Raw genomic sequence first — 12,691 nt, forward strand, 5'->3', positions numbered from 1 at the left:
AACCAGTCGTTGCTCGCGGTGAGCATGATTGACAGGGGGCACTCGGGGAAGGAAACATGTAATCAAGTTAGGGTGAACGGTACAGTGTATGTGTGTTGTACGTCATATTACAGCACGAGAAATTAAAAGTTAGGTGATTTGGGGACAAGTTTCGTGAACCGGGGACTCTTCTGGGCACATTGTTTGCCCGGGACACAGTACCTCATCCAAGGACTGTCCCCGGAAAACGGGGACGTATGGTCAGCCTAGTTTAAGGAGGCAGTTGGTAATGGGAAAAAGAAGTCAGGGGTTATCTTTGCTTTCCAAGACAATCCTAGAGTAGTGATTGATATTGGCAGAGGGAGTGAGGCTTGGCAGAGCTTGCTGTGGTCCAGCCAGTCCTGACTGGTGATGGATGGCTAAACTAGTTATCGAATGGAGATTTTCGCCTTTTGTCATTTAATCACTAAAGAATACTAGGATGGATCGACTCCTAAAACCAGAGCGTCTGGACTTGGATCCACATTCTGCTGAAGCATCAAATCAATTTGGACACTGGCTCCAATGCTTCGAACTCGTCGCGGGGGCCTCATCCGCTAGCGAAGTAGATAAACTGAGTCTACTGACTACTCGCGTAAGTCATCGGATTTATTCGTTCATCCGGGATGCCACCTCTTACACGGAGGCCATCACTATCCTGAAGGCCCAATACCAGAGGCCGGTAAACGAAGTGTACGCCAGACATCTGCTGGCTACACGCAGGCAGCGACCAGAGGAATCAATGGACGATTTCTTACAGGGCCTAAAGGACCTGGTCCGGGACTGTAACTGCAAGGCCGTGACGGCCAACGCGTACTCTGACGAATTGGTCCGCGATTCCTTCATCACGGGCCTCAAATCGAATTATATCCGGCAGAGACTGCTGGAGAAGGAGGTCCTGGACTTAAAAAAAGGCAGTGGCCACTGCGCGATCGCTGGACGTTGTAAAGTCTGTGGTTTGTGCAGTTAATAAATACACAGACTTCAGAAGTAACAAACAAACAGGTCTTTACTATTCGAAGGTCAGGGCGAATCTGCCCCAGCAATCCTGCCACAACACTTATATACTGGTGTGGTCACTGTCAGTATTACAGTATACAGAAGCCAAACAAGTAGTGCCACACCTAAAGTAGTTCTCTTAAAGGTGAACGGTTACATACAATAGTTTCCTTAAAGGTAGACGGGTACATACACTACAGACGTGGCCCAGAGAAACTCTGACTCTTATTCTTCCGGCCATGCGGCCCTCACCGCCTCGTGCGCGCCGAGGGGGCCGCCATCTTGGAATCAGCCAATGGTTATAATCATAAATGGTTATATTTATGTTAATATACTACAAGCCAAATGTATGTTGAATGTTTAAATGTCTTAATCCAAATGTACACTCTCGGGAGCTGCAAGCCTACATTTCGTTGTACTGCACTTGTGCACTAACAATGACAATAAAAGTTGATTTGATTTGATTTAATTTAATCACTCCTGCCTTCCATCCTATCACAGACCTTCCCTTTTGTTCTTTCCTCCCCTCCCCCCTTTCCCTGCTCTCTCCCTTTCCCTGCCCCTGCACTTGCTTAAAACCTGTTACATCTCTAACTTTTTCCAGTTCTGACGAAGGGTCATCGACCTGAAACGTTAACTGTTTCTCTCTCCACAGGTTGCCTGATCTGCTGAGTATTTCCAGCATTTTCTGTTTTTATTTCAGATTAATGTGACTTGTGCTGAGGTAGAGTTTGTTGGAGGACACTGACTTGGGATCCGTCACCCGGGGTGAGAGGTAGCGCGTTGTCCTCTTGGCCAGGAGGCGATGTTACCTGCCTGATCTGATCTACTTGAAGGCGAGCGCTGGAGTGCCGCTGTCCGATTGCTGAGGGGGCGGTCGGAACGGCACGGCGCTGTCCTCCACGGCAGGGAGCGCTGTTGGTGTAACCGAGGGAGCGGTTATAAGGAGCGGCGCTGTCCTCCACGGCAGGGGGCGCTGTTGGTGTAACTGGGAGCGGTTATAAGGAGCGGCGCTGTCCTCCACGGTAGGGGGCGCTGTTGGTGTAACCGAGGGAGCGGTTATAAGGAGCGGCGCTGTCCTCCACGGCAGGGGGCGCTGATGGCGGAGCGGCAGAGTGAATTGTGTCGGTGAAGGAGCGGCGCTGTGGTTGGCCGTTGCCTGGGGATCACATGAGCGAGCCTGATATGGCTTTGTTGTTGCGGAGCTAAGTTTAGATCCGGGCAGGATGCGGCGAGAGGGACGGAGTCAAGACTAGAAAATAATAACGAGGAATAAAAAACACACGGGGAGGGGAATAAATAAACAACACCGAATATTAAAAGCCGATGACCCGGCCGCGCGTTCGCCCCGTTACCATGTGAACTGTTGGTTTTTTTTGTGTTGGAGACATTTTTATCTCCACATTTTCTGTCACCTTTTCGGCTGGAAGTTTTCCCCTCCTCCCTGAACTCTCGCGAGAGGCTGCGAGGGCTTCAGTAAAGTTGAACATGGCGTCTAATCTGTTAAAGGTAAGCGGGGCCGCGGCTCGGCTCGGCTCTCCGGCCCGGCTCCGACATCTCTCTCACAGGTCTTATCCGTCGCAGGTTTCAGGGCCTCGGCTCCGCTGGTTCAGAAGTGTTTGATCTGCTGCAGGTTTAGGGGTTGTGTGGAGGTTGAGGGAGATGCGGCGGCCGGTTACTGGAGTGTCAGCTGCTGCCCCTCTCGCTGTCTGTCTCACTCACTCACGACGCGGGCCTGGGGCTCGGGTAGTGAGCGGCCAGGGGAAGAAGATCGCTTTCAAAAGCGTGTTTCTTCCAATGTCTCTCAGCCCTTGCAGCAACTCGACGGCCTTGCGTTTTCTAAACTGCTTTGCCCTATGGTGTGCGATGAGTTTGTTTTAGAGCAGCGACTTATGGTTGTACGCATAGGATGTAATATGTTTCAAATAATACAACTCTGTTAAACTTTGTGTTTATGATGTGTGTTGAAGACGATGCTTTGTTGTAAAATATAAATCTGGAGCTCTTGTTCACCTGTAAGTGAGCGTGTCTAATTTGTATTAGATTCCTGCATCTAACTTCCTATGGCAGTATTACAATGGAAGGTGAATTTTAATAGCTCATATGTTAGTTTACTATATAGAACTTAGAATACATAACGACCAAGAGTAAGTTTATTGAGCCAATATAGTACTTCCTTTTAAAATAGAAGATTAAACATAGCTGGAAACGCCAAGTCAATCGGCATCAGTGGAGAGAACAGACGGTCTACCCTTCACCAGTACTGAAAAATAAGATAGTCAGGCATATTAATAGGATCAGAAATCAGGATGAGGGAGATATGTTATAAATTTCAAACGGAGGAAGTATTAGTGGAATTATGCCTTGAGTAGAACCTTTAGCAGTTTTGAAGAAGAATTCTACTTGAACTGTTCTATCTTATCTCGGACTGACCTGTGTATTTCCAGTTATATTTGTTTTATATCAATATCATCCTAGTGGAAATAATACAATCAAAAACTGCAGCTTTTAAACACTGATCATTTATCACCTAAAATAGTTTCCATTACCAAGGACTCGATCTCATCCACAAAAGGTTGGTTCCCAAAGTGAACTGAACACAAATTGGGTTCTAACTTCTCACTGATATCCTTTAAAAGTATAAGAAGGGGCAGGATGTTTTATAATGCAGTTATACAGTGTTAATTCTGTTACATAAAGTATTAGATTATTGAATAGGTTTGATTTTGTTTTCAATCAAACTTTAATGTACATTAGTTGCATAATGTTTATTAAGTGATCCTTTACATTCATCATTTTCAATTGTTCCATCATTAGTGCTACCACTAGCAATAATAAACTTGTATCCAGCAGTACGTCACACTAATGTTATGAAGCACAAAGTTCTCTTCAGGCACAAGCCAAATTTACATTTATAATTGCACTGCTGGATGTTTTTTCATAGCGCATCAATACTATGTTCACAATCTATCAATTACTCATAAAAGACTGAGAGTTAGAAGAGTAACTAAAGGCTTTTATTAACAACAGAATGGAGGTCTGCCTCGAGTGGTCGACCGGTCCAGGATACCAAGGGCTGGGGAGCAGTCACCTTTATACTAGGACCTGTGGGAGGAGTCAGCCGAGGCATGTCCAGGCATGTACACAGTGGAATACAAACAGGAATACAAACAGTGGTTTACCACAAGTATACAATATTTATATTGTGCTTGGTGATGCCCTGCTGATATTCACTGAACTTACATGCCAGGAGAGCATTTGGCCAATGTACAGTAGGTCTGTTGGTGCATAAGTGACTGCCTTCAGGAAAAAGAGGGAGAAGATGGGGGAGTTTGTAGATTGTTAAATACCACCTTTTGTTTTTCCACTAGCTTTACATCTGAGAAATTTGATAAAAATGTTGACCTCTTGACACTTCAGAAGTTTGTGTATTTAGTTCAGTTGAGCTAAAATCAGAGTTCTTGTTATCTCAAGAATATTCAGGCATCAGTTCTTTTGGGACTGAGTAGTTATTTTGTTTACAATAAAACTCTAGGCTCAGCTGAACTCAAACTTAATACATTAAAATACTTCTCTATCAGTTCTCTAAATAGTACAAACAAAGCAACTGCTTTCTACTCTGCTCGTTAATGTATTTTAAAAACTTTACGAAGTTGTAACGTGCATCCAAAACAGTATATTCAAGCACCATAAGCTGATATTTCTAAAACATTAATTTTAGTGTGTAAATAGAAGCCGAACTGTTCCTCTGCTTTGGTTGCACGGAGTAAATGCAAGTGTCAGAAGTGTGTCTCTTAAATACAGGAAGGTGTAGGAAAAAGGAGTCATCCTGGATTCCTTTTATGTTGGGGATATTCTTTGGGAAGGAGGACTGACTTTAGTGGCTGTTGTGTTATAACACCAATGGAGCAATCATGATTTTTGTTCCATTTTGCAGGGACCGTCATGGGCTCATGCTCCGCACTGGACCTGATAATGTGCTTAAGATTGATTGAGATCACCTACCAGCTTCTTTAAAGTGCAGGCTTCATTACAGATAATTGGCATCACGTAGTGTGGCACTGCCTTATCTGTGCTTATCTGAAGGGGTAAAAACCTATTGCATCCTGTAAAGTGTGTAAATAATCCGAAAATGGCTTGTTAGGGTCTGCAGTGCCTTGTGCAGGCAAGGACAGGTAGTGGTGGTTATGTTACTTGACTAATAATCCAGAGGCCTGGACTAATAATCCAGAGAACGTGAGTTCAAATCCCATCGTGATAGTTTAAGATTTTGAATTGGAAATAAAAAGCTGGTATCAATAAAAATGACCATGAAGCTATCGGATTGCTGTAAAAACCTAATGTTCTCTTGTGAAGGGTAGATTCTGTTCTTGCCCTGTCTGGCCTTTGCAGTCCCACACCAATGTACTTGACTCTTAATTGCCCTCGATTTGAAGGCCCACCACCACCTTCACAATGCAACTAGGGATGGGTAATAAATGCCAGCCTTTCCAGTGCCCACATCCTGCGAGTGAATTAAAAGAACTATCAGCAATGAAGGTTCTTATTTACTGAATAAGGACATTCTCCATTTTCTCCTCTCATAGTTGGGCTATTTTTAAGTGAGTCTAGTATTTGGCAGTGGGAGCTCAACAGCTGCATTAGTTCTCTAAAATCAGGGGTCTGACCAGTCCATAGCATTTTCCTATTTACTGTATTTTAATACAGTACCTTTTTATAGTTTTTTTTTCATTTTGATAGCAGCCACTAACTGTTCTGGAGAAATAACTGGTTATCCTCATCAGATTTTGTAATACTGTTGTTGACTGAGATATGGAATGGCCATTATATATATATATCTATATCTATATCTCTATATATATCTATATATCTCTATATATCTATCTATCTACTGTCTGTCCCGATGTCTGTCTGTTCTCTATACGTTTGAAAGTTAGAGCGTACCAACGCGCGCGTCGCCTCAAAAGAAAGCTTGCGATTCCGGACCGGTCATAGGCGTATTTACGTTTCGGCCGGACAAAAATCCCGCCCGCGGTATCCCAAAAGCGTTCAGCGTTCCGCTCATTAGCATCTCATTAGCGACTGTGTGACGTCGAGGTCGACCAATCGGACGGCGGGTTCCTTCCTACAGTTGAGTGTCGAGTGACTAGACGATTGACCAATCCTATGCTTCGGTGACCTGACCGGTCGACCAATCGGTGCGTGTGCGGGTGGGCCTTATCCTTCTGAACCGAGGTGAGTGGCCGCCATCTTGATTTTTCACGATTTTTTCCCCACACTTTCAGTGTTAGGGAAGTACGGTAAATATTTGAATTATGTGTTAGGGAATTAATTAACAATTTATTTGAGTTTTAGATTGTGTTTAGCAACCCCCCCCCCCCCCCCTCCTCACCCTCGCGAAGGGGGGGACTCGGGGCCTGAAGCTCAAAAAATTTCTCTCTCTCTTTCTTCCCTCTCTCTCTCTCCTTCTCCTCTTCCCTCTCTCCTCTTCCCTCTCTCTCCTTCTCCTCTTCCCTGTCTCTCTCTACTTCCCCCTCTCAGGTTTGATGGTGTCGGGGCCAGAGCGCGGGATGGACACCCGAAGTGATCCGCTTGCTAACGGCCGCCAGCCCGCGGGGTTTCCCTGCCTACTCCCCGCGGGCCGCCTCGCGCCGCTGGCACTGACCGCGCATGCGCCGCCCGCCCGCGAGAGCCCGCTCTGGCTTTTTTTTAAACGGCTGTCCCCGATCTCAATCGGACACGGGAGTCTGCCAACCGGGTCCAAAGGCCCGCCTTGTTCACCAGCAGGTGCTACCGAGGTTAGTCCGGTCGGGCCTGGAGGGAGAGTGTGAGGGAGAGGGGGGGTGGGGGGGGGGAAAGAGGGAAGAGAGAGAGGAGAGAGTGTGAGGGAGAGGGGGGGGGGAGAGAGTGTGAGTGTGAGGGGGGGGAGAGTGAGTGTGAGGGGGGGGAGAGAGAGTGTGAGGAGGGGGGGGAGAGAGAGTGTGAGGGGGGGGGAGAGAGAGAGTGTGGGGGGGGGGAGAGAGAGAGTGTGAGGGGGGGGAGAGAGAGTGTGAGGGGGGGGAGAGAGAGTGTGAGGGGGGGGAGAGAGAGTGTGAGGGGGGGGAGAGAGAGTGTGAGGGGGGGGAGAGAGAGTGTGAGGGGGGGGAGAGAGAGTGTGAGGGGGGGGAGAGAGAGTGTGAGGGGGGGGGAGAGAGAGTGTGAGGGGGGGGAGAGAGAGTGTGAGGGGGGGGAGAGAGAGTGTGAGGGGGGGAGAGAGAGTGTGAGGGGGGGGAGAGAGAGTGTGAGGGGGGGAGAGAGAGTGTGAGGGAGGGGGGGAGAGAGAGTGTGAGGGAGGGGGGGAGAGAGAGTGTGAGGGAGGGGGGGAGAGAGAGTGTGAGGGAGGGGGGGAGAGAGAGTGTGAGGGAGGGGGGGAGAGAGAGTGTGAGGGAGGGGGGAGAGAGTGTGAGGGAGGGGGGGAGAGAGAGTGTGAGGGAGGGGGGGAGAGAGTGTGAGGGAGGGGGGGAGAGAGTGTGAGGGAGGGGGGGAGAGAGTGTGAGGGAGGGGGGGGAGAGAGAGTGTGAGGGAGGGGGGGGAGAGAGAGTGTGAGGGAGGGGGGGGAGAGAGAGTGTGAGGGAGGGGGGGAGAGGGAGGGGGGGAGAGAGAGTGTGAGGGAGGGGGGCTGTGTGAGGGGGGGTGTGAGGGAGAGGGGGGGGAGAGTGTGAGGGAGAGGGGGGGGAGAGTGTGAGGGAGGGGGGGGGGGAGAGTGTGAGGGAGAGGGGGGGGGGAGAGTTTGAGGGAGGGGGGGAGAAGAGTGTGAGGGAGGGGGGGGAGAAGAGTGTGAGGGAGAGGGGAGAGTGTGAGGGAGAGGGGAGAGTGTGAGGGAGAGGGGGGGGAGAGTGTGTGAGGGAGAGGGGGGGGAGAGTGTGTGAGGGAGAGGGGGGGAGTGTGTGAGGGAGAGGGGGGGGAGAGAGTGTGAGGGAGAGGGGGGGAGAGAGTGTGAGGGGGAGAGAGTGTGAGGGGGGGGAGAGAGTGAGGGAGAGGGGGGGAGAGAGTGAGGGAGAGGGGGGGAGAGAGTGAGGGAGAGGGGGGGAGAGAGTGTGAGGGAGGGGGGGAGAGAGTGTGAGGGAGGGGGGGAGAGAGTGTGAGGGAGGGGGGGAGAGAGTGTGAGGGAGAGGGGGGAGAGAGAGTGAGGGAGAGGGGGGGAGCGAGTGTGAGGGAGAGGGGGGGAGCGAGTGTGAGGGAGAGGGGGGGAGAGAGTGTGAGGGAGGGGGGGGAGAGAGAGTGAGGGAGAGGGGGGGAGAGAGAGTGAGGGAGAGGGGGGTGCGAGTGTGAGGGAGAGGGGGGGAGAGCGAGTGTGAGGGAGAGGGGGGAGAGAGAGTGTGAGGGAGAGGGGGGGAGAGAGAGTGTGAGGGAGAGGGGGGGGAGAGTGTGTGAGGGAGAGGGGGGGAGAGTGTGTGAGGGAGAGGGGGGGAGAGAGTGTGAGGGAGAGGGGGGGAGAGTGTGAGGGAGAGGGGGGGGGAGAGTGTGAGGGAGAGGGGGGGGGAGAGTGTGAGGGAGAGGGGGGGAGAGAGTGTGAGGGAGAGGGGGGGAGAGAGTGTGAGGGAGAGGGGGGGAGAGAGTGTGAGGGAGAGGGGGAGAGAGTGTGAGGGAGAGGGGGGGAGAGAGTGTGAGGGAGAGGGGGGGAGAGAGTGTGAGGGAGAGGGGGGGAGAGAGTGTGAGGGAGAGGGGGGGAGAGAGTGTGAGGGAGAGGGGGGGAGAGAGTGTGAGGGAGAGGGGGGGAGAGAGAGTGAGGGAGAGGGGGGGAGAGAGTGTGAGGGAGAGGGGGAGAGTGTGAGGGGGGGGAGAGTGTGAGGGAGAGGGGGGGAGAGAGTGAGGGAGAGGGGGGGAGAGTGAGGGAGAGGGGGGGGGAGAGAGTGTGAGGGAGGGGGGGAGAGGGTGTGAGGGAGGGGGGGAGAGGGTGTGAGGGAGAGGGGGGAGAGAGAGTGAGGGAGAGGGGGGGAGCGAGTGTGAGGGAGAGGGGGGAGAGAGAGTGAGGGAGAGGGGGGGAGCGAGTGTGAGGGAGAGGGGGGGAGAGAGTGTGAGGGAGAGGGGGGGAGAGAGAGTGAGGGAGAGGGGGGGAGAGAGAGTGAGGGAGAGGGGGGGAGAGAGGGAGAGGGGGGTGCGAGTGTGAGGGAGAGGGGGGGAGAGCGAGTGTGAGGGAGAGGGGGGGAGAGAGAGTGTGAGGGAGAGGGGGGGGGAGAGAGAGTGTGAGGGAGAGGGGGGGGAGAGAGAGTGTGAGGGAGAGGGGGGGAGAGAGAGTGTGAGGGAGAGAGAGTGTGAGGGAGAGGGCTCTCTCTCTTCCAACAACAACATGCCCTCGAAAAAGCCTCGGCAACGCCGGGCTCCCCCAGCTAGTATATATATACACCCCCTCCAACATATGTGGACACTTCTAGTTTACTATGTATTTTAGCAACAAACAACTGCAAAAATTTACCACCTAAGTAGTTAATGTCTCTTAACTGGGTGCATCCAATTTGTATTTCCTTTTGCATCTGCAGACTAAAAACTAATTGGTGGTAAAAGTTAGAAATTCAATGGGTTGGCACAAAATACACATTTTTAGGAACAACCAACAAACCTAACCTTAGAGATTATTCCCACCTTACTTGCCTTCTCTGCAGAATTTCTTTAATTGTCTCTGAACCTATTTATGCTGCCTGTTTCAATGACGTTCCTTCGTAAATTATTCCAAAAGTGTGTGAAAACTCCTGACTCCCCTTTTTACATATCTCTGCCTGTCATTAAGTCCTTGATGGGTCAATTTCTTAAAGGTAAAGTTGATCCAAATCTCTGGCTGCTTGCCCAGTTATACACAACTGCAGTATTTTCTTTGACCCTGAGTTTACTTGCAGTCTGTCATCGTGCCACCACCTTCCACCTTGAATATTCCATGCTTTTTTAATTCACTCTCAGGATGGTGGGTGTCATTGGCAAGGCCAGCATTTGTTGCCCATTTCTAGTTGCCCTGAGAAGATTGTGGTGGTTCAAGTGGCTTGCTGGGGCACTTCAGAGAGCAGCTAAGAGTCAACCATGTTGGTGTGGGACTGGAGTCACATTTAGGGTAAGGATGACAGGTTTCTTTCCCTGAAGGATATTCGGGAACCAGCTGGGTTTTTATGATAATTTTACAGCTCCATGGTCACTTTTACCAGTTTGTTTTATTTTAGATGTTTTTAAACTGAATTCAAATTCTTAAATTGCCATAATGGGATTCGATCTTGTGTTCTTTGGATTATTAGTGCAGGCTTCTTGTAATACTAGTTCAGTAACATAACCACTACAATACCCCTGTATTATACCCTTAAATCTCCCTTCCTGTGCCAAAACTGTCATCCACACTTTCAACTCAAGGATCGACTTTTCAAATGCTGCCCTTGCTTGCTTCCCCGCCTCCAGATTCTCTGCTGTTTCCTCCTTGACTTTCAATAGCCTAGGGTGCATGATAGCACTCTGACTTATCAACTTTTTTCAAAACCAATTCCTTTTCTACAGTTAGCTCCATCAATTGTTCCATATCCTCCCCTGGTACACTATGTTCTTACTTCCACCATTTATAAAAACTGATTAATAATGATTTTAATATCTCTGACACACCTTCATCTTCTACCATTAGACCCCTGAGTGGTTCTAGCCTCTCCAACTATTCTATTACATTTTATTTGCTTATAAAAGCCCTTTTTGCTTTTGTATGATCTGAGAGTCTTTATTTATATTCCCTTTTAGCCTTTCTAATTTCCTTTTTTGCCTCCCCACTAAACTTTCCATATTTGGTGGTACTATAATATTGTTAACCCTAAGTTTATCATAGTTTTCCTTTTTAACTTTCTGTTTAATTTTAATCTCTCATCCATGGAACTCTATATTTGATGTGCTTCCTTTCACTTTATTAGAATCTATTTATTTTGTACTCTATCTCATATTTGAAGATTTCCCACTGTAGATCTGTTGATGTGTTTGCTAACTTTTCTTCCCAGTTAATTTGGGGCAGATCCCTTTCCATCTCACTGGACTTTGCTTTGTTTTCAGTCGAGGACCTTTATCTTTGAATCTTAATACTTTGTGGTTACTATTTCCCCATGTCCTCCGGCTCTCCTCAGTTATTTGGCGGAAGCAGTCCTGGATGCATTCTAAAAAGCATTCACCACTTGACCACATTCATTATCTTTATTCCAGTCTATTTTGGGATAGTTTAAATCACCCAATACTGTTGCCCTGTTGTTCTTGCATATCTCTCTGAACTGTCAGCAGATCTCTAGCTCTGGTTTATCGCCACTGTTTGGTGGTTTGCAGTGCACATTAAGATTTGTACAATTTCCCTTCCTCTTTTGTAACCCTTCATGGCTTAATGCAATCCTCCAGATCACCTTGCGTTCTTAGAAAATTTTTTGCTAACACTGCCACCCACCCCCTTTTCCCCTCCCTATCTCTCATAGGAACCTGAACTACGGTGCCAAAAATGAACACAGTATTGGATCTGACCAAGGCTCTGTACAATTGAAGCTCCACTTCCTCAGTTTTGTATTCTAGCCCCCTTGAAATAAAGGGCAACATTCCATTAGTCTTTTGATTACTTTTTGTACTTGTGCACTAGCTTTTAGTGATTTTGTGTACATTGGACATCCAAATCCCTTTGTTCCTCCACAGCTTCTAGTCTGAAATTGTTATGATCAGGAATATTACATCCGTAGTCCTGTCCAAACTTAAACCACAAATCTATTATAGCTACAATATCATATCGCTCCATAGTTACCAATATTTCTAACAGTCGAGTTTTGCATTGAGTGCTTTATGCATTCACATACATTCCATTCCACCCTGGCTCCAATTTTTTGAAATGTTGATCATTATTCATTTTTCCTGGCCTTCCCTTTTGTGATATCCCTTGCCCCTTTTACGACAGTGCTTTTATCTTTCCCTACCTCTTAGCTTCTTTCTTTTGGTTTCTCCTATGATAGAATTTTCTCCCTATTTATTTCAGCTAAGCATTCTGCTATTCCAGTAGATTTATTAATGTTGCTCTCCTCTAATCTCCAACCTAGACTTGCTCCGCCAGTGCTAATCAGTTCCAGAAATCATTTCCCTGTCCCAACAATGTGAACCCTTCTCTTCTGCACCAGCTCTGCAGTGACATATTGACCATCCTAATCTTCCTCTCCTTAACTTATCCACCGTGTGACACAGGAAGCAATCTGGAGATTACAATTCTTGCTGTTTTGCTTTTCAATTTAGTATCTAACTTCTTAATCTCCCTCTGCATAAATGCATTACTATCTGTCATTACTTCATCAGTGACTTGGCTGAGGGGACCGAGTACAATGTACCCAAATTTACTGACGATATAAAGCTAGGTGGGAAAGTAAGTTGTGATGAGGATGCAAAGAGGCTGCAAAGGGATATAGACAGGTTAAGTGGGCAAGAACATGGCAGATGGAATATAATGTGGAGAAATATGAGGTTATCTACTTTGGTAGGAAAAGTAGAAAAGCAGAATATTTTTTAAATGGTGAGAGATTGGGAAACGTTGGTGTTCAGAGGGACCTGGGTGTCCTTATACACAAATCACTGAAAGTTAACATGCAGGTACTGCAAGCAATTAGGAAAGCAAATGGTATGTTGGCCTTTATTACAAAAGGATCGGAGTATAAGTAAAGAC

The 12,691-nt window shown here is 48.2% G+C and overlaps 1 protein-coding gene across 2 annotated transcripts in view; it reads left to right on the plus strand.

Annotated features, from left to right (window-relative positions):
* Positions 1-2,136: 2,136 nt before the first annotated feature.
* The window catches only part of LOC147111823 (cullin-5), a 98,572-nt gene continuing 88,017 nt past the window's right edge, over positions 2,137-12,691 (plus strand). The window contains exon 1 of one of the 2 annotated variants that reach the window (XM_085999092.1): positions 2,137-2,526. In XM_085999092.1, coding sequence (XP_085855218.1) covers positions 2,506-2,526 — 21 coding nt within the window. In that variant the 5' untranslated portion in view covers positions 2,137-2,505. Of the gene's footprint in view, positions 2,527-2,550; positions 3,593-12,691 lie in introns of those variants that run through there. The other variant, XM_085999093.1, reaches the window with a different exon arrangement.

This window comes from Somniosus microcephalus, chromosome 10 (genome assembly GCF_052327205.1).
Source record: "Somniosus microcephalus isolate GS21.2 chromosome 10, FLI_Smic_1.0, whole genome shotgun sequence".
Lineage (NCBI taxonomy): Eukaryota > Metazoa > Chordata > Chondrichthyes > Squaliformes > Somniosidae > Somniosus > Somniosus microcephalus.